This window comes from Anabrus simplex, chromosome 4 (genome assembly GCF_040414725.1).
Source record: "Anabrus simplex isolate iqAnaSimp1 chromosome 4, ASM4041472v1, whole genome shotgun sequence".
NCBI classification, from domain to species: Eukaryota; Metazoa; Arthropoda; class Insecta; order Orthoptera; family Tettigoniidae; genus Anabrus; species Anabrus simplex.
The window spans coordinates 259821630-259847955 of NC_090268.1; the positions used below are offsets into that span (position 1 = coordinate 259821630).

At 38.7% G+C, this 26326-nt stretch overlaps 1 protein-coding gene across 1 annotated transcript in view; it reads left to right on the forward strand.

Moving 5' to 3' along the window:
- The window catches only part of LOC136871867 (abnormal spindle-like microcephaly-associated protein homolog), a 270465-nt gene that overhangs the window by 44246 nt on the left and 199893 nt on the right, over positions 1-26326 (forward strand). Inside the window, exon 4 of the mRNA XM_067145512.2 lies at positions 13943-16025. Coding sequence (XP_067001613.2) covers positions 13943-16025 — 2083 coding nt within the window. The remainder of the gene's footprint in view (positions 1-13942; positions 16026-26326) is intronic.

Consider the following 26326-nt stretch of genomic DNA (forward strand, 5'->3'; position numbering starts at 1 on the left):
CGCTTAAGTTGGGGGTGTTGTATGCCCCTTCGGTATGACTTGGCTGGCGTAATTTTCCCTACGAATCGCCTCGCTGCACCTCTGCTTGACCTGGTATATATATCACTAACCATTGCCTGGATTTTCTGAAAATCAGTATTTGGTTATTGAGGTTTTATCATTTTCCTCAAAATATATTATATTATCAAGTGAATGTACATTTATGTAACAAATGGTAGCAGAATATTTTTTGTCCTAGTATACTCACTTCTCTCTCTCTTTGGTTCTTGTTTTCTTTATAATGGCGTGTTTCTCTGACAATTTCCCGTTAGGAGAAGATTCTATTCTATTATCTTCCCCATTACCCCATAATTTATCTTTACCTAATCCTCCTGTTCAGGACTTAATTTCCTTTTCTTCTTCTTCCCTCTCCATATACCCCTCATCTACCAATTATACACCTGACTTCTTATCCGAAGATGTGAAACCTTCTTTCCAACAGCACCCTATGGCTCCCTCTCCACCTGCTTATTCTGCTCCTCCCGTACCTCAAAATGCTCCAGTTGACAGCTCACTTAATATTCAGATTATCAAACAATCACTACTTCAAGTTCTTCAATTACAAGCGACAGACCCTCGTAGCCTAACTATCTGGCTTTTTTCGGTTCATAAATTTTTAAATATAAAGGTCGCTTCCTTTCCGCAATTAATCGGCCTTCTATCTACAAAGACTGGGTTTTTTCCTACCTTTTGGTTAGATAACATGTCCAATTTTTCAAATTGGTACGAATTGAGGCACGCCATACATAACTATTTTTTACCCCTTGAAGTTCGACATAAGTTAAGCATTGAATTCATTCGATGTCATCAGCTACCTAATGAACCAGCTCATGATTACCTAGACTCAATCATCACCTATAGTGATATTCTTAGTATTTCCTATAATACTTCCGAATTGATTTCAATTATACAATTCTATGCCGTTCCATCATTTCGTCTTCTATTTAATGCACTTACTCCTCCTGTCTCTCTTTTTCAACTATATAATTTAGCTCATAATACTATTAATTCCTTAGGTGACCGTTCATATTATGCATCTGTTCCCCCACCAGTCATTCCCTCTACCTTGTCACACCCATCATTGCCTCCCGCCTCCGTTCCTGCTGTTCGTACTCCTGTAATTTGTTTTCGTTGCAAACTACCTGGTCACATTGCCAATAACTGTAACACTCAGCCTTCGGGAAACGCCTTTCACCCGCGTCGTTAGGCAGTAGACGTCTGTTTGGGGAAAACCTGCCTTCTGTTTGTCAGGTAACTCAACCATACTCCTCAACACCTTCCGAATTCTTGACTGATTGTGCCTCATTTTTACCCCCTACCTCCCATGTTCTTGTAACCGTAAACAATCTACCGTCTGTCGCCTTACTTGACTCAGGAGCTGCAATTTCTCTTATTAGTTTGCAGTTTTATGAATCTTTAAAATCAATTTTTCCTAACTTACAGTATCTTCCGTCTTCTACTCAATGTCTTTCTGCTTCAAATCAACCCTTGCACGTTTTTGGTACCATCTCTTTGCATATCAAAATGCAATATTTTTCCTGGCCTTTCACTTTTCTGGTTGTAAAAGATCTATCCTCCCCTATTATTTTAGGTTATGATTTTTTTTCTCATACTGGTCTTGTTCTTGACTAGGGTTTTTTTTCACTTTTCCTCGAAGTCTGTCCCGTTGATCGACAATCTCGATTAACCTCACTCTTTACGTTCTTTTTTCTCCTAATATCAATTCTCTTCATTCCGATCACGTCCAAGCCTTACTTACTGAATTCTCTGATGTCATCACCCCGACCTTGGGTACTGTTAAAAATTTCTCTGCACGTATTGATCTTACTGACTCTACTCCTGTCCGTTCCTCCCCTTATTTTCTAAGCCCCCCTAGGATGAAGGTCTTGAACCAATTAATTGTTAAAATGTTGAAAGATAATACTATCATTCCCTCGTCTTCAATTACGCTTCACCTGCCTTTGTTGTCGATAAGCCTGATGGCTCCACGAGATTTATTGTGGATTATAGGAAGCTCAATGATAAGATATTATATTTAAATCTAAATCTAAGAATTTCATTTTTCTCCGTATTGAACTGAGAATGGAAGATAGGAATGGAAGATAGGAAACTTAAAAGGGTTATAGTTTATTTACAACATATATTTACACTTGGAACTAGTTTCGACGCTGTAACAACTTCCGCATGGTTTCGTTACAGTTTATATGTTCATATGTTTTATTGTTTAAGTGATTATGTTATCTCATGTTTATACAATTTTGACTCACCCTTCATGACCACTTTGAAACTGACATTGTACTTCGCGTCTTCATGTTCTCTCATTTAATCACACTAATGTAACTCCTTGTAATATAAATGTCCACATGCTAGCCTATTTCCCACATTTTGGCTGAAGATGATGCCAAACAGCGTCGAAACTAGTTCCAAGTGTAAATATATGTTGTAAATAAACTATAACATTTATTTGTATTGAAAAGGTGGACCCTTTTAAGTTTCCTATCTTCCAAGATATTATATGACACTTACCCTATTCCTAAATTACAATCTGCTTTTCAACACTTTTCCGGTTCCAAATATTTTACTATTTTTTATCTTAATTCCGCTTACAATCAACTTCCTTTGGATATAAATCCGTTCTTGTTATACTGCCTTTATTACTCCAAATGGCCTATACCAGTTTTAAAAAGTTCCTTTTGGATTAAATCTTGGTTCCCAGATAATGCAACGTTTTGTTGATTCCTTGTTTTCAGACATTAAGTATAAATATTTGTTTCTCTTCATTGATGATATTTTGATTTATTCCCCTGATCTCCAATCTCATTTGTCCCACATTTGTGAAGTTCTCACTCGTCTTCGCAAGGTCGGCCTAACTGTTAACCCTTCAAAGGTTTTGATTGCTCAAACTTCCATTAAATTTCTTGGACACATTTTGAGTTCCCAAGGTATTGCGGTTGATCCTGATAGTCTCCGCCATCCGTAAAGTACCACCTCCCACAAATTTAAAACATTTACGTTCTTTTCTGGGGATGTTTGGTTTTTATGCCAAGTACATTCCTAACTTTTCATCCATTTGTGAGCCCTTAAATCTTCTTAAGAGAAGTGTCAAATTTCATTGGTCTTCCCCTCAACAAACTGCATTCGATCTTTTGAAATCAAAATTGTCTCACGCTCCTCTTTTGCAAATTCTGGATTTCAATGTAGTCTTCGAACTTTCTACTGATGCCTCTGATGTAGTTATCTGTGCTGTTTTGCAACAAACCTTTGATGGCCAGACTCTCCCTGTGGCATATTTCAGACGCATATTGTCACCTGTTGAACGCAAATATTCCACTTATGAAAAAGAAGCCCTTGCCCTCATTCTTTCCATTGAGCACTTTGCCGACTATCTTGATCACCGTGAACTTATTGTCAGTACCGACAATCAAGCCCTTCCTTGGCTTCTTCATAATGCACCTCGAATTGGTCGCACTGGTCGTTGGTTGCTCCGATTATCTCGATTTACGTTTTTTCTCGAGTTTATTTCTGACTATAATAATTCTGTTGCTGATGCTCTCTCCCATCTGTTTGAAGACCATCAATCTCACGATTCTGAAATAGATTTTCTTCCTATTAATTCCATTACCTCTGTATCTTCTCTCACTAATTTTCCTCTCTTTTCAGTCTTGTTTACAACACCAAGAACTTGACCCATACTATCAACAGCTTGCTCGCGATCTCTCCTCTCCTGATTATTCTGGTCCTTTCCGTCTCCAAAATCAATTAATTATTTTCAAACCTACTCCTAAGGCTACTCCTCATCTTGTCCTTCCTTCTACTTTACGATCAATGGTTTTTCAATATTTTCATAATTCTCCTGTTGGAGGGCATTTCGGTAGAGCTAAGACCTACGCCCGCCTTGCCTCTCAATTTTTCTGGCCTCAAATGCGTAAAGATGTTTTCTCCTGGGTTCGTTCCTGTGAGTTATGTCAAAAACATAAGCCCTTAAATCATCTTCCATATGGTACTTATGCTGCATCTCCTGCCACTTATCCTTCCGAAAAATTTTATTGATATAGTCGGCCCACTTGTGAAATCTTCTAAATCTAACACCTATATTTTTACTTTACTGGATGGCTTCTCTAAATTTCTTATTGTTTGCCCTTTGCGTAACATTTCCTCACAAATTATTATAAATCTGTTATCTAATCAAATTTTCCCCATTACTGGTCTTCCAAAGATTCTTGTTCCTGATAATGCATCGATTTTTACTTCCAAGGTTTTTTATAATTTTTGTTTTTCTTTGGGCATTAAGAAGATCTGTACTTCTCCCTACTATCTCAATCTAATATTGTCGAACGCTACCAACTGTAATTTGAAATCCTTTCTATCCATTTTTCATTCCCATGATCATAAATCATGGGACATTGAACTTCCATACTTTGTGTTAGCATTAAATTCTACTATAAACACTTCTACATCTCATACCCCGGCTAAGCTCTTTTTAGTCGGAGAACTCCATACCCCTCTTGCTTTAACTTGGGAATTACCGTCCTTGTTGGACACCTCCCTCACCTTCGTACTCACTCCCAGTTACTACTTGCTCTTCAAAACCTCCTTCATGCCAGGGATCTACATAAAAAAGCTTGCAATTCTCGAGTGTCAACCCCTAAATTTAAGCTTTTTGATCTTGTTCTTCTCAAAAATCACCCTGTCTGTTCCGCATCCCAAAATCTTTCCACCAAACTTTCTCCTGTTTGGCTTGGTCCTTTTCGAATCCTTTTTTTTCCCTCTCCGAATACTGCCCAACTCCAATCTGTTCAGTCCCCTACTGATTAAATAGGCTCATTTTTCTCTATTAAAACTATTCCATACCTAATTTCCCCTTTTTTTTTTGGTAGGGTGGAAGATGGGTATTGATCGGTCTGCTGCCCCCCCCTCTCCTTTTCTTTTTCCCCTTTTATGGTTCGTCCACCCATCACTCCCTTCCTTTTCATTTTCGCTTAAATTTGCTTTTGTTCCTTTCTGCTCACCCTGCCCTGCTCCCACTGCTTAATTTTCTCATGCCTTATCCTCCTCCTCTTCATTTTTTTTTTTTTTTTTTTTTTTTTTTTTTTTTTTTTTTTTTTTTTTTTTTTTGTTGGTTATCCTTATACGGGGATACATTAATTGGTCAATATTACTTTTTCTGTATTGTAAATATTGTTGCAGGCCACTAAAAATGTATTTTATCATGTTTATTGTATACGATCCGGATTGTTCCCTTGCCTCACCCTTTTCCTTTCCTCCCCTTTATTTTTTTCCCTTTTATCCCCCCCCTTTCTTTTTTCTTCTCTCTCTCTCTCTTCCTTCATGCTACTTATATTCTTTTTCTTTTTTCTTCTCCGCTGCATCATTCTGCGTGTCCCTGAGATGGCGCCTCTTCGGGACATCATGGGATCTGCATCATCTTCCTTCATCATCTTCACCACATCCTGGGATCTGCGTCATCTTCCTTCTTCATCTTTGCCACATCATGGGATCTGCGTCATCTTCCTTCTTCATCTTTGCCACATCGTGGGATCTGCGTCATCTTCCTTCTTCATCTTTGCCACATCGTGGGATCTGCGTCATCTTCCTTCTTCATCTTTGCCACATCGTGGGATCTGCGTCATCTTCCTTCTTCATCTTTGCCACATCGTGGGATCTGCGTCATCTTCCTTCTTCATCTTTGCCACATCGTGGGACCTGCGTCATCTTCCTTCTTCATCTTCGCCACATCGTGGGACCTGCGCCACCCGCCTTCTCCATCTTCATATCGTCGTGCTGCTCCGTCACCTCTTCATCTCGTCCATGCTCCGTCACTAATCCTTCGGATTCTCTGGGTGGTGGGAGTATATTACGTGCTCCCTATTTCTACATTGCTCTTACCTTCTGCATATTTTGTCGTCCCGCTGCTGTAAACATCGTACTGCTCCGCCATTATTCCGTCTGCTTGCTCACCCCGTCCACTACTGCTTGCTCTCTCGCCTTCCTCACCGGCACATCATTACGTCATCTGTTTCTAGTACTTTCCAGCATGTGCTTCGCTCGCCTATATAACTTGCCGCTCCCTTTCGATGGGCGATCAGGTGCGGATTGTGTTTGTAAAAGCAGTGGGAGCAGGAACTTCCTCGCACGGCTGGTCTGTGCTGATTTTATCCTGTCTATTCTACTTGACTTCAATATTTTCTTCGAGCCGGGTGAGCAGACTTGTTATTATGCTTTTCATTTTCTTCACTTCCTTGCCTCTCTGGACTTACTATTGTTCTTGATTTTGAACTTCGGCCCACTCTGGACACTACGAAATTTGTTGGACAAACTTCAAAATCTAGTGGTTTTCTATCTAATAGTGAAGGAAACAGTCGTGGATCGGCGAACTTTACAAGTGATATGGAACTGAGTCTGCGTGTCGTTAGTGAGTGTGAAATGTCATCGATATGAAAGTGGATATTGCAGCTTGATCTCTACCTGTTTCCTCATCCTCCCCTTTTTTTAAATTCTCTATTACTTTTTCCTCCTCTTAGGTATTTTCCTCCTTATCTGTCCCCCTCCCCCCCCTTCCCTCTTTTACTATTAATAAGAATTTATATATTTTTCATAATTGTAATAGTGGTCTGCAAGTTGGGTTGTGCCATTTCTCATTGCCTGCATAAAGGTCTGCGTGTTACTTCTCTTAAGTGGAATAGTGTTTAATTAGGGGGATGGGCTGTTGTTCTATGATTATCTTATTTCTACATATCCACCTTGTGGTTTTTGCGGACATACCTTTCTACTTGTAATTGTTACATTCTCGTTGTTATAAAATTTCTAGGTATTTCCACAGTGTATTTTAGGATTTTCATTCTATCTCTCCCAACCTTTGCCTTTCTGAACTTCATTGTTATGATTTCTACTTTGATCGTTTATCACTGCCATCCTTACTTTCATATGAATATACCAAAGATTATTTTTTTAATTTGTAAAGATGTAAACTTTTGATGCTCTTACAATACAACCTGTTATTTAAAACTTATTTGTTTGGTTTCAATTTAAAGTTAAAAACTTCATGATCGTTCCATATTAAGATCTTTATATCTTGCCCTACTTTACTATTTGGCTGATGATGACACTTGTAATGTGTCGAAACCGATCCCAATAAACAAGTTGTGACTTTTTAGTTCAACTTACAACGAAGTATTGAAAGGTGGATTCTTCTAATATTGTACATCTTCTTATTTGTTTGGGTTGTCATTATTTTTGTATGCCACCACCCACCCACCCCCCCTCTTTTTTGGTTTTATATGCACCTACCACGCAATACCTCTTGGGAAAAAGGCCCGGTTAACTATCTCTGTGTTGCTCTGCTGACGCCTTGGATACTTATTCTTAGAGCCCGGATTTCCATGCACTATCAAATCTCAAAATATGCATGTATTCATGCACTATCATATGGCAAAACATGCACAATAAACTGGAAAATATGCACTATCAAAATTCAGTTCCTTTTGAAATATGAACAAAAACTACCCTAATTCCTCCTAATTGCCTTGATTTATGCTCATCCGTTTATCATTCAGCACATACTTAAGCACAGAAAATTATCTTTTTACGTCACGAGAAGTGATAGATGCATAATTCAATGAAGACATTTGGACAAAGTGAGGACAAATTGTACGTCTTTTGCATTTTCACCACAATACGTCTTTTATAAGCTTGACGAATTCAGAATCAGGATTTGAACGAATTAGTTTGTTCAACTTATCTCTATCTGCAGCAGCTGCTTCTCCATGCGATGATTGCAGACTCATTTGACTGTCCTCAATAAGTAGTAACGATTGCTTGCTGCAATAACACAGACGTGTGACGATTGAGAGTTCCGGGTAGGACATTCCAGGATAACAACGGTAGAGGGTTCAATGAAAAACCAGAATTTGTAAGCTGCTATCCCAGTAACGCGGTACCACAGAAGTGCGTTACAAGGTTTCTTTTGTTCGTCTAACAGACGAAAAATGAGCCGTCAATGATTAATGCACAATTTACGGTTCAATTTATAGCAATGTACAACTGTAAAACTGGGACACCTTATTCCTAAGAATTAGAGTTTGACGTGGGGCCTTCCGACTTACGTCATTGTTTACTCAAGCAACAGATAAGAAAGTGTTTGGTTAATTGCATTATACTGTAAGACCTGTACCGTATGTAGGCTACTAACTATGGTTGTCACATAGGATGCCAGGAACACATTCTCTCCGTCTCTCAGTAATAGACATACTGTAGCCTACAACGTGAAAAATTGTCCCAAATTCTGCAAACTAACATTCAGAAAATGTACTATGATGAAAGTTAACAATATATGCGCGTCAAAGTCAGAATAAAAGTCATATTATGCAATATTAAACGTCCAAATATGCGCTATTAAATCCAAAATCTTCCAAATATGCATTATGCATGAATTTTCTTCGAAAAATGCCAAAACATGCAAACATGCACGGAAAAAGAACGGTTATTTGGAATTGTTAAGCCGTAAAACGAATATTTGCAAAGTTTGAGAAGTGTAGCTAGCTTATTTAAAAACGTGCATTTTCATGGAAATCCGGGCTCTACTTATTCTAATTGCTTGGTGTTGCTTAATCGCTTAAGTTGGGTGAGTTGTATGCCCCTTCGGTATGACTTGGCTGGCGTAATTTTTTCTACAAATCGCCTCGCTGCACTCTGCTTGGCCTGGTATACATATCACTAACCATTGCCTGGATTTTCTGAAAATCAGTATTTGGTTATTGAGGTTTTATCATTTTCCTCAAAATATATTATATTATCAAGTAAATGTACATTTACGTAACAAACTCATGCGATAACTCAAGGGTTGTTGCATTTGCGGCCTAACAGTAAGTTAATGGATACCACTAGCAACTACCGCGGTAACCACGCTGCTTCTTTTCACACGCGTACAGAACTTGTTGACAATAAACGACCGCCTCTTTACTACACATCGCTAGCCGCGACAACGGGTTGTGCAGTGCCCTTGTGTTTCTCAAATCTACAGAATGGCATCAAAACATGTGACCCTTCGAATTCTTAGAAAAGCCATGGCTACTCAGTGGCAGAGTCATAACGCGTCTATTGTACTTGACGCTTAGTAAAATTAAGGTTTATACACAGCAGGAATATTTTCGTGATGGATAGTCGTATTGTAAAGATACGTGCAAAACGTATTGCCAGCAAATTTTGGACGGGTTCTCGTCGATATTATGATGCCAATTTTAAGTTAATGTTTATTAAACACTCGGAAATGTAGAATAATTGTCCAGCCGCAAGAAAATACGACATAGGCCTAACTAAAGCGAATATTTGGCGTTAGCGTGAAGACAAAGAGCTAAAAAATGCATACTGCACAAAAAATGCATTCAGTGGTCCGCAACAAGGACGCTTTAAAGAAGTCGACGGTGAAATTGTGAGGTATGTGCACGAAAAACGCAAGGGCGGAAGGACCATACCGTGGCGCAATAAACTTGTTCGTTGACTTTCAATGTTCGCGATTAGGCTTATACATCACTAGCCGCTGAATTTGGCCGAACCCGACAAGCGAGACGTGCGTGTAGCGGTAGCCGGTTATATCTGACGCTGCGTAAAAGTAACAGTTTTATAGACAGCAAGAATAATTTCCTGATGGATCGTTGTATTGTAAAGACACATGGAATAAGTATTGCTGGAAAATAATCGAGTTCTCTTCGGTATTATGATGCCAATGTTAAGTTAATGTTCCTTAAACCCGCGGAAATAAAGAATAATTGTGCAGCCGCAAAAAAAAAAAAAAAAACAAGAAATACGTCGTGACGAAAGTCAATTTTCGGCATTTAAAAATAGTCTAAAAATGCGTAGGCCTACTGTACAACAAGGCATTCATATGATTTTACACACTTCTTTTTGAGCCTGATTTAAATTTTTTGAAGGGAAAAGTGGGGTTCATCTTGGATTCAGAGAAATACGCTACTATATTTTTTCAGAAATAAATTAAACATACACTTTCACCTAGTATCGAATTACGAAAAATAACAAACACTTAAGCCATAGTGTGGATATCATCTGCGGAAACACAAGTTTTGAACAAACTGTTTGCCATTTCATACCGATTTTAATGTGCATGAAGGGTTTTCTGACTTTTATACAAAATAACATAAAGTCTGTATTGTCGTACGTATACTTTAAGGTTAAGTCAATGTTCCACCTTTACAATACCAAAAGTTTATTGTCTAATTATTTAAACAACATTATTTAAAATATGACGGGACCTATGATAATGTTGTTTAAATAATTAGACAATAAACTTCTGGTATTGTAAAGGTGGAATATTGACTTAACCTTTTATACAAAATTCGGATATAACGACAATCCGTTATAGCGAGTGAATTTTTCGCTGTTATGAATTCTCGCTATAACGGACTTCTAATGTACATTCATTAGATCAGCAATACAATAAGAATGAGAACCTAAATGACGAAATTTAAATAAAGAACCCCCTCTTAGAACAATTACCAAAATTAATACGAATACTTAGGTCTGATATAAATAAATTCTATAATAATTTTAATCCAACAAATGCTAGTAATTCATTGACGCAAGCAACTCAATTCCTCCCCTTATTATCCCTAGACAGTCCCCTCCACCATCTATATTACCTATCTATGCACTGCCTACATTCGCTTCCCTTTCCCACTCCCCGCCAAAACACAAGCTCACTCACACTCACTGGTATAATAAAAGGAGCACTAATGGAGCAACAAGCAGTTATTGCGAAGTTGTAACAGTAGACAATTACGCAGCAGCAGGAAGGGTAAGTGATAATTCTCTCACTAAGGAGTTTATACAGACTTATAGTTGAAGTCTTATACATATATTTTATTTACAGAGATATCAACAAGCTCAGTTCGAAATCTGCGGTGTTTATACAAATTCTACTTCACATTGAACGTTTTCATTTTACCAACAAGTTCATTTAAGAATAACAAGACTTATGTAATGTCAAACATTTGGATTCTTGGCCAATGGATATTGTACTAGTGTTACTCCAGTAATATTGGGAATACAGCAGTGGTTTATAATACAGACTATTATTAGCTTCATAAAATCGTTAAACATATAATGAAGGGTCAAGGACAGTTATACAATTCAAGAGTATTGAATCAATACAGTTAGCCAGATCTCATACAAAGGTTTCAAATAGATGGTTAATAGATGAGTTTCATCTGTAAGTTTTAAAAGACAATGTTAATGCCAAGACTTTAGACAATTGTGTTTGTGCTTAAAGACATAACTTTTTACTGTCACATGATCAGTAAAATATTGTAAGATTTGTCACTCATGCTTGTAAAGCATATTTTAGCTCAATAGAATATGCTCATGATCTTATTAAATCTTGAGTAAATGTTAATTGGCTGATGATGCTCACTAAAAGGAGCGAAACATGAACCATGTTAACAATTTAATAAGGATGTAATTCCATATTAGCTTATGACGTATTGAATAGGTGGTCTATAATAAAATTATAATTATTATTTACCACAAATGTATCTTCAATATGGACAACAAATGAAATTTATAGCCTGCAATAAGTGGTAAATTCCGAGCTGTCAGTGGAGAGATGGCGTGGAATGACTTCGGTAGACAAATAAGTTTGAGTGGTGTCTTTAAAAGTAGGAAGGATTGAAATATGAAGATAAAGTTGGAATTCAAGAGGACAAATTGGTGCAAATATTTGTTTATAGGAAGGGGAGTTAGGGAATGGAATAACTTACCAAGGGAGATATTCGATAAATTTCCAATTTCTTTGCAATCATTTAAGAAAAGGGTAGGAAAACAACAGCTAGGGAATCTGCCACCTGAGTGACTGCCCTAAATGCAGATCAGTAGTGATTGAGAGTACCATTTTGTTTGAAGGGAAAGTGGTAGGAAAGGTAAGAGAGGACAACCAAGAGCATAGAGAGTTCCCAGACGACATTAAAGAATGATTCCCGTACTACTAATTTGAACAGTTAGCTCAGGGAAATGCCCTCGAGGAAGACCAAGAAAGACATTCTTGATATTTTCTTCTGAGCTCAGGATGCAGGAGCTATACAGACGCAAATCGTACTGCACAGAATCGACCCAGCTGGAGAAGACTCATTGCAGGGGCAAACCAATCATTAGACTGAATTACTGTAAGTTGAAGATTCTTTATCAAGGCAGCTGATGTACCCCCTCCTCAATTTGTGTAATTGGCCTCCTGAAGCAGCTAAAATAAACTACGAAGCTGGATTCTATACTTTCCCTTACATTGTCTCCACCCTCAGGCTCCCTCATGTCCTAAGGACATCATTGGAATATCTGGAATGGGTCATTACTGTTCTCTATCTTTGGGGGGTCATACAATTAGCAGCTTTATTATTGGATGCCTATTACACGCAAGTAATTCCCAGTGTGCAGGACAGAAAGTGTTACGCGCATGGAATTTTCCAGAACTTAGGATGTACATTGACTTAGCAAATGTCATGGGATAGTCACCTAATAGCGTTTGGGGTCTCCTCTGGCCCTGCGAACTGCAGTGAGACGCCGTGGAAGTGAGTCGACAAGTTCCTGGTAGTCCTCTTGACGCAGCTGACACCAAATCGTTTGCAGAGCGGCCGCCAATGCTGGTCTGTTCGTGGGTGCAGGATCCATGGCACAGAGCCTGCGTTCCAGGACATCCCAGATATGCTCGATAGGGTTCATATCGGGGCTCCTGGGTGGCCATGGCAGTTGTTGGACCTCCGCTGCATGTTCCTGGAACCATTTCCTGGCAACATGGGAGCGATGTGGCGGCGCGTTATCTTGAAACACCGCAGAACCGCCTGGGCGCTGGAAGGCCAAAAATGGGTGGAGATGGTCTCCAAGCAGCTCAACATACCGTGTACCATTCAAAGTCTCTTCCAGAACAACCAGGGGGCCCATTCCATACCAGGAAAATGCATCCCAGACCATAACAGACACCAGCGCCCTGGACCACACCTTCGAGGCAGGCGGGATCCATCGCTTCATGTGGTCTGCGCCATACACGGTGCCTCCCATCGGCATGGTGCAGTTGAAATCGTGATTCGTTCGACCATATCACGTTATGCCATTGTTTCAGTGTCCATCCCTGGTGACTGGCGACAAATGCGCGTCCTTGTGCCCGATAACGTTTGGTTAACAGTGGCACCTGTGTGCGGCGCCGGCTCCCCTACCCCACAGAACCCATGTTCCTACGGATTGTCCACTGGAAGACGTGTCTAGCATGGCCTATGTTGAATTGAGCCGTGATTTGTTGCACAGTTGCCCGTCTGTCACTATTGACAATCCGTCTCAGATGTCACCGGTCACGGTCATCGAGGGTGGCCGGGCGGCCGGTCGTTTGTCTGTTGTGGACTGTGACACTCGCATTCAACCATTCACGATACACCCTGAACACGGTTGATTACATGATCGTATGAAGCCGAATTCCTGCACCACTTCTGAAATCGCACTTCCCATCCGTCAGGGACCGATCACTATACCGCGTTCGAACGATGTCAGCTCACTACGACATTCCATGTTACACCTGTCACATGCGCAGCCACTGCTCACAAGATCTCCTATACAACTGCTGCTGGCACAGGGGGCGTGTGGTGCGCAGACAACACACCTGCGCCTCAGTGCTTCGCTATCCCATGACATTTGCTTAGTCAGTGTAAAATAGTCAGTTGCCCCTCCCATATACCAAGTCCAGAATAAGAGAGATGAATCACTATTACTTTATTAGAGACAGATAAAGAAATACTGTTACATACAAGACAGCCCATTATATATCTTATACATGTGACATTCTTGGTTTGTTACTTCCTTGCTTATCAAATAAATAACTCCTTTGCTATAGAATATTTACTGTCTTATTTTTCAGGCCCAGAAAAAGAAGCAACCACTCTCATGGGCTCAGTCACTACCTAGAATTTCAAGAAGTAATAAATCTGATGAAGTTCATACCACAAAGATTAGATCGCGCGATGATAAAACTGCATTTGAATCATCCATCTTCAGTTCAACTGCTGGACATCAGGGAACATGTGTCCCCTCGCACTCAGTGAAGAGAGTATCTCCATACAGCCGACATGTTAATGTTTCACGTAAAACGCTTTCTGAAGAGGAGGTTCAACAGAATGTTGCTACAGATATAACTCAGGAATGTGGAATATCCTATCACCAAGAAAGAGTACTTCATCGGAAAGAAAAAGTGAAATGTGAACAGGAAGTCTTTTCTACACCACTTAAATCTTTGCATTCTTTCAAGGTAGATGAACTGCGATCAATTGGAAGAAGAGATTTGTTCAATGATGAACTTCCTGAAATTAATTTTGTGTGGGAAAACTTCTCTTTTAGTCCTCTTGGCCAACCTTTGATTGCGCCTAAATCGACAAGTGATCCAGTCAGTTCAAAGTCTAGTACGTTAGAGAATTTGCAGATTGAAATGCCCTTAAGTGATAATCCAGGTTCGTCTTTGCATCAGACAAGTTTTGATTTTGTTCCATCCTTTTCTGAGATAGACAGGAATAGAAAAGAGGCATTAACCAAAACATTAAGAGGCGTTTCTGAGACATCAGACCTTGATACAATCTTGTCAGAAGATTTTACTGTTAGCTTGAATGAAAATAAACCACATGAGATTAGCGGTGGAACATGCGCTGTTAAATCCCCTAACTACTTGCAAGATTTTCTTGAACTTGATAAGTTTAGGCTGTATTCTGAAATTAAAAGCAATAATAATCTCCAAAGTCCTCAAAACTGCATGAGAAATACTTCAGAATTCTGTCAAACTCCAAAATTCTGCCGTAAACCTGACGTGTTCAAATTCACTCCAGTTCAGCATGATGTAAGACATACTGGAAAAGAAGAATTGAACACAGAAGCTACTTATTCTGTCCCAGTTCCAGAAAAATATTATGTCGAGTTCTCTGCTAAGTGTCAGGACTTACAATTCCAAGCCTCTAAAGGCATAACCCATTCTATGAGAGATTCATCTTTTGTTTCAGTTCACCCAGAACATGGGAAACACCAGTCATTAGATTCACCAGTTTTGTTAACTCATCACCATCCTGAAGATGTTCATTCTTCTGTTTCACAAACTGAACCAGATCTAAATTCTTCTCTATGGCATTATACAGAGAACATCTTCGATGTTCAGTCATCGCATCATGATTATCCTTTTACTCCCTTGGATTTGTCAAACAAGCCAGAGACTAGTCCTCAAAGAAAAATGCCTAAACCTGCACAATTCCAAGCATGTGGGGATACTTCCACTACTACTCAAAATATTAAATTTGTTAGTAAGCCAGCAGAGCGATCGCATGAAGAAGATACTGAATCTTCATTCCTTTCATGCAAAAATACTAGTAAATCCAGTCCTGCATTTTCTTCTGGAAAATTTGAGGAAAAAAGAATTGATGCATTGCATGTCTGTGATAATATAGCTCTGATGACTTACAAAAGCTCTAACATAGGTAGAGAAACATCGAATTTTGTTGAGTCAAGTGTTGAACCTTCAGAGAACTCACTCAAACAAAATACTGCTATTCCTGTAACAGCTGAGCAGGTGGAAAATAATAATCTGCTTGATGTAACAAAAGGCATTCCAGAGTCTCTGCCTGTCAGAATCCCGAGAAAAATGTTTGAGATTAGAAATAATGCTGACAGAGAGGGAGTGTGTCATTCTTCACCAAGGCAAGGTTTAAAGGATATTTCTCACATAACAAACATTGAGAACTTGAATACAAACAATAGTGCTGTTGAAACACCAAATACGTTCTTTTTCAAAAAACCAAATGCAATGACTAAAACCATTAAGAAACCAGCCTTTTTTAATAGAAGAACTATAGATCAATCTGCCTTACATCTAGAATTCTCACCACCAGAACAAAAATTGAAGGAAAATGAAGTTAGTAGCACCAGGAAACCAGTATTTAAGCAAGTACAAACCCCACATTCCAAAGGTAAGCTGATATTTTTTGGTAATAATTTCACAAATTGTAAACTTATGTATGGTAATGTTACAATCACTTGAGTAGAACCAGCTTTTGGGTGGTTAGGCCGTGTGCATTTTGCAGAGTTTCGCCCAGGCGTGCCATTTGGGCTCATCAGCTGGATTGGCACGCCCCTCCAGGACTCAGCTTAGCAATGGCAGACCAAGCGCATGGTCCCGCCGCAATCCCTATTTGCTAACACGACGGGACCATGCGCTTGGTCTGCCACTGCTAAGCTGAGTCCTGGAGGGGCGTGCCAATCCAGCTGATGAGCCCAAATGGCACGTCTGGGCGAAACTCTGCAAAATGCACACGGCCTAACCACCCAAAAGCTGGTTCTACTCATGTGATTGTAAGATCTGCTGCCGTGAAAGCCATTTTTGATATGGTAATGTTATTTATCATCTTAGTAGATTTCGGATCAAAATTCAGATTAAATTTTTAAATTTTTTTTAAAGCTGTTAAGAACTTTATGTAGTGTTCATTGACTTTATCTCTTATACAGGGTGTATCCGTGATGATGTTTCCAACTTTCAGGGATGTTGGAGGGCGGCAAATGAATCAGTTTGAGATAAGGAGCCATATTCCGGAAACGATAGAGTTAAGAGTTAAACAAGATTCTACTCATTTAAGTCTGTTCAAAATGGCGTCCCCCTGCGGCAATGCAGGCATGGCGTCGTCGCAGTGGTTTAGTGGATACGGCATTGGTCTACTAATCCCAAGTTAACGGATTCATACCTGGCTGAGGTCGATGGCCTTTAAGGGTGTTTAAAGGTGACAACCCCATGTCGTTGGCATTCGGCACATCAGCATCTGTTAAGAACGGACATTAAACAACTTGGATTATTAATAACTTTTGACTCAAACATTTCCGGACCATGGTTCCTTATCTCAATTTGATCCATTTGCTGTCTTCCATAATTCCTTAAAGTTTATAACATCACGGATACACCCTGTAGAAACTAATTAAGGTTCCTTAGCCATTCCATGTCAGTTGGAATAACTGTATGAAGTCCTATCATTCTGATAAGAACAAACTGGATAGCCAAAATACCTCCATATGTTGTGGGGTTTCTTTTTTTTCTTTTTTTTTCTATTGATACCATCCATCACAATTAAGAATGGTAAAAATGTCAACACACTTCATTTAATCCAGTTCTAATTTTCCCCCCAGTTACAAGCTGCTTATTCTATTACCCCATTTTATAATTGAATCAGCACATTACTACTAAAGAATTGATAGTGTACAGGCCTCTCAATGAAGGAAAGGAAAAAGGCTCTTCTATCCAGTGTGTTAATGTGTTCATTGAAAGTAATTGTTTATGTTAAAGTGTTCAACAATTTTTCCCTAAGTGTTATTTCTCATTTTCCTTCCTGCTTTTCATCTTTCATCTAGTCATTTTCTCCACTCTGATTTCCATTTCCCTCTGTCCAGTCTTCCCTTTCACTGCATGAAATTGTCCTTGTTCTTGGACTTCTCATCCTTTCCCCAAATCACAATATCAGCAGATAACACCGGGTTCATTCTAGTACCTTCAGCATTAAACTGTTTTTGTTGCTCTGTTGATACCATCCATTACAATTATAAATGGTAAGAATAACAGTACACTCCACTAGTCACTCCAGTTCCAGTGGCAGACTACCCTGCTGTGTCAACTAGGATCTTCAAATAACTGCTGCCTTTAAAATACATCATTTATACTATTCTTACTGTTTATTTTCTAATATCATTCTTTGCCAGTCTTCTGCTCTGGGACACAATTATTGACCTTTTCTAAATCAAATATCGTATTTCATAATCCATTGTCGATTCTCCACTTCTGAAACCAAGCAATTCTCGGAATTGTAATGCACCATTTTATTCATTCTTCTTTCTATGATTTTTGCAAATGTGAAATAAATTTTATTAATTCTGTAATTACCTTCTTATGAGGTCCGTCAAAAAAAAAATCAAACTTCGAAAAATAATTCCTTAAGGGCTGAGCTGCAGCCTAGTTTAGCTTTGTCCCCTTTGAATACTCCCTTCCTCTATGAATACTATGCTCTCAATGCCGTTTTGATATTCAGATGCATTCATGGTTGGCAGTTTGGGAGATCACACACATTTCCACCTGCTATTTCAGTTTGACCTCTTCAAGTGACTGAAATTTCAGGGTGAGTTTCAGTTTGGGGAATGGAAAGAAGTTTCCTGGGCAGCAAAGTACAGTTGTCTTTGTGTTCATCAAAATTCACATATCAACAGCTATAATGTGTTTGTAATGGTGGAGGCTCCAGGAGTTGTTCCTCCACATGTTTGCCCTTTTTTTCCTAACATTTTTTTCTCTAACATCTCATAGCTTTAGATAATATAGCGGTTTCCCATTTTACCCTCAGGTAGGAAATCATGGTGCATAACACTGTTGGTGTTAAGAAAGACTCAACATACTTTCACATATGACGTGACTTGCCACACTTTCATCGGTCTCGGGGATTTGCTTTCAGTCTTCTGATAATTGTATTTTCATTTTGATGTCATATCCATAAACCTATGTTTCATCATCAGTTATGATTGTCTTGATGAAGTTCTGATTTTCCCCATGAGTTTCATGGCATAATCCTATCAAGATGTTACTTTCTTCTGCTCCTTCCCTTATTTGTCAAATGACTATTAGAATGCAAGACTTCACAAACTTGTGCAACGTGAGCATTCCAAACATGAGTCATCCTGATCGCCATAAAATGTCTTCATGATAGACATGATCATATAGCTTTTGGGTTTTTGCTGTGTCGAGAACACAAGGTGAAATTGTGTATGTTTTGCAGAGACCTTTGCTTCTTGTCTTCAGAAGAAAATCTTGTCTGTTCACGAGGAAGACTTCTTTAATAATAATGGTTTGAATTTAGCAAATAAGAACTTAAGTTGTGATAATAGAGGTAGATAAATATAAAGCAAATCTAAAAAAAATATTTGAGTTGATTATGTCATGGTCTGCCATTTTTGCAGACTGCTTGGCTAACATAACCTAGATATGTGCTAGTTACATAATATTGAATGCATATTTGAGTCATTGGGTGCTCCAAATTTAAATGTAAATACTGTTAAAATGTTTATTTAAATGATACATCTTCGTTGTCAGCATAATTTCATCAATTATATCGGAGTTTGAATGTTTAGCTTGACTATCACATAGTATCATGCGCGAGCAGTGTCCGGATTAGAGTGGAATCATATGCGAGCATTTTATTCCCCATGACGTCACAAACCGGCATGGCACTCCACAGCAACAGAGTGGTAAGCCCCCGTGTTACATGGTTATTAACGAGCAGTAGTACACTAAAAGTTCGAAATACTCTGTTATGTCTTGTTCGTGAGAATAACACTAAAATAGTACAATTTTACTGTTAATGTTTGGTCTGATATTATTTTTAATGCCCTACGGGGAAAAAATTTAAATTTTATCTCATTCATTTTTTACGTAGTGTTCTTCACCTGGCTGCTCATTCCTGCCACCCGGCTGACATAAATTTCTAAGGAGAATACTGCCCTTATTTTCACGAAAGGATTTTTCAAGAATTCTGATAAATTAATTAATGTATTTATTTCATACCACCAACAGAGATGTTTCTCCAATTACAGGTGGTTTAGTCACTATACATTAATTATCAAAAAAACACGTTAGGAAGAGCCTAATATCTAAAAATAAAAAATTCACAAAATACAATTTTGCAACAGATCATATTTTGGAAGAACTCAACGCGGAATCTGTTGCAGCAGAACGTGGATTTTCTTTAACACCAGAGAGATTTCGCGGATGATACCTTTATCAATGGCGAAGATAAACAATCTGCTCTCGAACTTGCATGAATGGCAGTTCAAGGATTTAATGAAATTGGTTTGAATATTGATCTGCCCAAGTCAGTAAGTACCAATATTGTTCAAGGTAAAGTCATTGGTGAAGATTTCTCGACTTATGGAGGGGACTTCATGAGCATTTCTCTAAGAGAATTCAATCACATATTTGGGAGTGAATTTTGAGAGTACCGTATTTTCGCGAATAATCCCTGCACCCTAATTTTAGGAAGGGTTATTTTGAAAAGAAATGAAATGAACTAAAATTCCTTCCATTGAAAGAGTAACATAGGCATAAACAAACATTCCATATCACTCAGCGAGACCCACGTGATCTTTATGTAAATATGAACATGTAAATTTACGTATATAGCTGCTTTGCCTGAACATATTTGTGAAATACATTATCACTGCTATAAAATATATTTGCCATGAAAATTATCAAGTAGGTCTAAGTATTTCATTAATATGAACTTGCAGTAGGCTCGATTCCCTGTAGGTTGAAAGATTCGTTGTCTTTTGCATCACTAGACTCCTCTCCTAAATTACTTATAAATTCTATTATCATTTAGACTTTTACGGCCTGTGTAACTATTCATGAGGTATATTTTTGGGCTTATGCCGTGTAATTAATTATAAAACACACTCAACGCGTTTCAAAGGGATTCAAATGCAATGGAAAAGAACTATTTCCAAATGTATCCTACAAGGTGCATTTATAGTATTCAAAGAATGCACTTGGATAACTCAATGACAAACATAACCTCATTCAATGAAAGAAAAGATATTCAAAGACGAGAAGTCTATGCTGGCTCCCCTGTACAAGTACTTTATTCATTGGATTACTGTACTGTATGTATTTTTAGATGCCTTGTATTTGTTCGGAAAGTACCAGACACCCTTAAAACATGGTGGCTTATCAAACTTTCCTGTGACGAGGGGAGGAAGTCTTTCGCTTCCGTCTGCTTTGCAACACAGTACAGTGACCCCATCTCCTTTTAGAAAGTCTGTTTGTGCTGGGTATAAAAAAGACCAATTCAGTTTCATTGGCATTGACAGTATTGTTCAGTGCGTACAAATTTATTATAATTATGAGCCACGCTTTTTCGCCAACTGTCGGCATCGCCAAAGAGAATTGCCAGTGTCCGCGGATTCTGCTTCTTCGCACACTATGTTACATGATGCTGTGGCATTCCTTAAAATGCTGAATACAAAAGAATTGCGATTTCACTCAAACTTAGCAGCTATGAAACAAACTGTTGACACACTGAACTGAGTGAAAGTGCAAAGAGCTACCCCTGCATGTTCCGGGAGACTCATTCTATCGTGACACGGAGAAATTTTGAATTTAATTATTACTGTCTAAAATAGTAGTTTTTAAAATGTAAAGGCTGTTTTAAAATTAAAAGTCTGAATTGTTTTCCATTTAAATATGACATATGGGGGCAGTTTTCCTTCTGCGGTTACACAAAGCATAACTGTACACCCAATATCGAAAACTAGGTGAGCCAGGAGCGTGTTGCCAACACTGATGTAAATAAGACCTGCACCCCAATTTCTTGCCTTGATTTTTTTTTTTAATTAGCGGGGATTATTTGCATAAATACAGTATTATCACATTCAACTCTCAAGCTCCGGTGATTGATCTAAGAAACAAGTTAGAATCTCTGTCATCTTAAACTCTTTTGCAAGTAATTCTGTATTATAAATACCTCAATTTGTCCATCTCTTGTTTACCATTTCCAGATAATTCCCTCCGAGCAAAGTCCTGTAAAATTCCTAGAAGATTCAGATAAAATGATCACATGCACTTCGAAAAAATCGTGCAAGTTCCTGCTTATATACCAGACAACATGCTATACAGTCCTGGGAAATTCAAAGGACTAGGACTATTTCATTTATGTTGGGAGGCAGCTCTTCGATGCATTAATGTCCTTAGAATACTCTGTAATTCCAGAGGTCCTTGCATACTAAATACAACGGAATCAAAAGAAGAAAGCCTCAACTGTTTTGAAAGGTTTGACCTAGCACCAGATGTCAGCATGTTGAAGGTTTTTTGTACTCCTGGAAAATAAGAACCAAGTTCAGAGAAGTTGAATTTAGTAAGTGGTTTTACCTCCCAAGAAAGAACAAGTTTCTGAAGACCTAGAAGAGACCATCAGTGAAGAGAGGGTAATCATCATCAGGGACTTGAGGCATAGCTCAGGGCAGACAGGAATGGCTGTGAGAAGATAATGGGTCCACATGGCTATGGGAGAAGGGATTCATAAGGGGAACATCTCCTAGACTTGATACATCAAGAAACTGTTGGATAGTAAAAAAAAAAAAAAAAGTTGGATCATGGAAAGAGTCAGTCACCCGTGAAGATGCATGCTAGAGTAAGGGAAAAAGACACCCTAGTGGATTGAAAGAGTAAGTTCCTCAATAAATGAAGGTTTCAGGAAGATGTGTGCCAGAGTAAAGGAAAAAGATACCCTGGTGGAATGAAAGAGTAAGTTCCTCAGTCAAGGAAAGGAACATAGCACAAAAAGAATGAGATAGAGAGAAATACAAGCAAAAGCAGGATGGGATGACGGGAAAATCAGGGACCTCGAACAAGTTTACTGGGACAAGAAATTGAGAGTTAAAATAGGAGAAATAAAGTGGGAGAAATTTACTCAAAAACTGGAGGAAGACAGCAGAGGCAATATGAAACTATTGTTCAGAGTTATCAAAAACATAAGGAATTCAGTTGAAACCATCAAAGCAATTGAGAATTCTAATCGAAACCTGGCCAGGAAAGAAGAGGACATCAAATAGGTTCTGACGAATCCTTTTGATCACCTATTGAACAGGACAGAAGCAGATCAGAGAACAGAACAACTAGCTGTTGATACATACACAGAGGAACCTCCCATTACATGGGCAGAAACTGAAGCAGCCCTTAAGAAGATGCTGCGAGGGAAATCCCCTGAAATTGATGAACTCAACACGAACATGATCAAAGCAGCAGGAGCCCAGGGTTTACAGTGGCTACACAGAGTGCTCAATGCAGTTTGGAAAGCTGACAAGATACCTCCTGATTGGAGCAAGGGTGTCATTATCCCCCTGTTTAAGAAAGGTAATCATTGAAAATGTTCCAACTACCAGGGAATAATGCTCCTTTTTCATGGGCTTCAGATTCTTGAGAAAATCTTAGAGAGCAGTTTGCAAGACACCTTAGAGCCACCGTTAGAAGAGGAACAGTATGGCTTCAGGTCGAACAGGTCCACAACAAACCTAATCTTCAGTGTCCGTATGTTAATGAAGAAATATTGTCAAAAAGGCAAAGCTCTGTGTACAGTTTTCCTTGATACTGAGAAGGCATATGACAGCATTGCAAGAGGGAAGATATAGGAATGCCTAAGAAATAGGAATGTGCCGGAGGTACTGGTGAGGAAAGTTCAGATGCTCTATGAGAACTGTACCAGCTGTGTGCGATTGGATGACGGACCAAAAGTGGAGTCCAGCAAGGCAGTTTATTGTTTTATCATCACCATGGATGACATAATGAAGACCATCAAAAAAACCTCTGAACTAAATACAATGGTTTTCACTGATGTTATGGTCTGGGGAGAAACTGAGGAACAAGTACAATCGAGACTCAATGAATGGAAGATTTAAGTTCCAGGAGTTCAGTGTCAGGATAAGTGAAACAACAGTAGTAATTGCAATAAACAGAGAGGGAGGACCAGCGAACATCATGCTAGGAAGCCATCCACTAGAAGGTATGGAAAACTTTACATACCTCAGCCGTGTAATATCTCGAGATACACTACCCACAAAGGAGGTGGCAAATAGAGTGCAGGAGAGCTCTCACTTTTACCAGCAAGTAAAAACACTCCTCTGGGATCCCAAAGTACCAACAAAATCAAAGCTGGTGTTGTTCAATCAGTACTTCACACCAATCTAACCTATGGCATTGAAACCTGCATCCTCACTAAAAGACTCATCAAGGTTGCAGGCATCTGAGATGAAGTTCCTTAGGTCCACAATTCAAAAAATCCGAGCAGGACAAGTTAAGGAATTATGTGGTTAGGAAGAAAGCTGGGATTGTTACATCATCGTTAGATCAGGTCAGCATGTCCAGATTGAGGTGGTATATAATATAATAATAATAATATATAATGAGAATGGAACCAACAAGGACAGCATATGTTAAGAAAACTCAAGATATGTGGAAGGCTGAAATTCAGCACGACATCGAACCCGTTAACGTCTACCTCGGTGACTTCAGACGAAGACTCCTCAAGCACTATGTAAATGGAAGAGATGAACGTTCCACCTCTGTCTTAAAATCTCTACATTGCTGATAATAAGTACAGTAGATGGATTTATTTTAAAATGATACGTACATTTGTCTACCTGTGCTTGTGTGTTTTCGTGTTCTCATACAAATAGGTCATTCGGCATTCTGTATTGTATGTTATAACTTATGAGTAAATTTATCTGAAGTGAACTGTAGGATACATCACCGAGATAGAGATATCCTGTTGTCATCAGTCCTTTACTGAGCTTCCTGTGTTGTAACTACACAATATTTGCCTTAATAGTGAAATGTTTCTGGGGGCTAATGAACTCAGCACTGCGCTCTCTTGAAGCACCAACAATCGTGGAACTTTCTCAGATATAATAAGCAAGATACAAGCATTTCGGGTTCTGGACACGCATGTTATTATTTATGATATAGATGTTGATTCCCATAGGGAACCTGAAATATTTGTTCCAAATGAGTAAACGAGTAAATTTTGTTATTATTGACAATGCTTCTTATCACAGCAGGAAGGAGCCTATACCGACAAAAAGCTGGTATGCACTGGTCATCCGTCTTGGTGGGTGTGCTATGTACCAACGATGAGCCCAACTTAGCACGTGGGGGCGAGACGCTGGAGTTAGCTGGAAAATTCATAATGTCCAATAATGGACCATATATATTAAAGCCTGGGAGTACAGCACCTTAGCAAAATCCTACTTTAGGCTATCTTTTCAACTATATTAGTGTAAACATAAAGAAATAAATGAACTGGATTAAAGCCACTACAGAGGGCGGTGCATCAGTAACTTCCCTCCCAACCATCACAGCACAGCGCCACGATCCTTGAGTCCAGTTAGTGGAGTAGGCCGTGGATAGTACGGGCATGACTTCCATGTTCCTTCAGATAATTTCTTCGCTCACTGTCGGAGGCAAAACTTCACATGCCCTGATGAAGGCCAATGCAATTTGGCTGAAAGCTTGGCTTTATTATTAATAAATAAATATATATATATATATAGTGGCTTTAATCCAGTTCATTTATTTCTTTATGTTAATACAATGAGCCACGAAAACTTACGTTCATTATATTAGTGTAAGTTTATTAATAACCTTATTTTATTATTATTTGTCTTTATTATATATATATAGGTATTGTTATTATTTATGTTATTAGTATTAAGTTCGCATCCCTACATGTTCAAACTCTTACTCTCAATCAATCGATCAAGAATCTGCATTTAGGCCAGTTGCCTAGGTGGCAGATTCCCTCTCTGTTGTTTTTCCTAGCCTTTTCTTAAATGATTTCAAAGAAATTGGAAATTTATTGAACTCAGTGGACTGATATCCTTAGAAACTGGATAAAATTGAGCATTTATATTATTATTATAATAATAATAATAATCGGCAGCCCTGAAGATGGTTTTCCGTGGTTTCCCATTTTCACACCAGGCAAATGCTGGGGCTGTACCTTAATTAAGGCCCCGGCCGCTTCCTTCCAACTCCTAGGCCTTTCCTATCCCATCGTCGCCGTAAAACCTATCTGTTTTACATAAAATCAGGACACTTCCTCTAAAGCATTACTTTGTCAATTTTATACATTTTTCATCTAAACAGTGTTATGTGGCTGAAGATGTTGATAATATACGAAACATGTACCCCTTTTGACCATTAAAAATTGCCTTAAGCAATCATTGTATCGACTAGGTGGAAAATAAATACTTAATTGTAAACCTATCTGTGTCGGTGCGACGTAAAGCCCCTAGCAAAAAAAATATATATATATATATATATATTATTATATCTACTACACAGTCTTGCAACAGGTGTACCAACCAGTGTATAATTTTATGTCGTCACTGTATTTCACAAGCAGTGTCCGAGTCGTGGTAATGAGCAAATATGGCAACAGTGGAAGGCAACAAGCCTATAAGGCCTGTAGACTTTTCTTAACTCTGGATGCTCTATATGAGTCATTTCCCTGACACACTGTCTGAACATCGGGCTGCGCTCCAGGCAGAATGGGCTCTCGTACCACACGAGAACATGACTTCTTAATTTATGACAAATTCGTAATATAGTCATATAGCATTCACAAGTCCCATACACATCTACAAGCTCTTTCTCTTCTACTTATTTCTGAAATGCTCACTGGCAGGTGCAGTTAAAGTC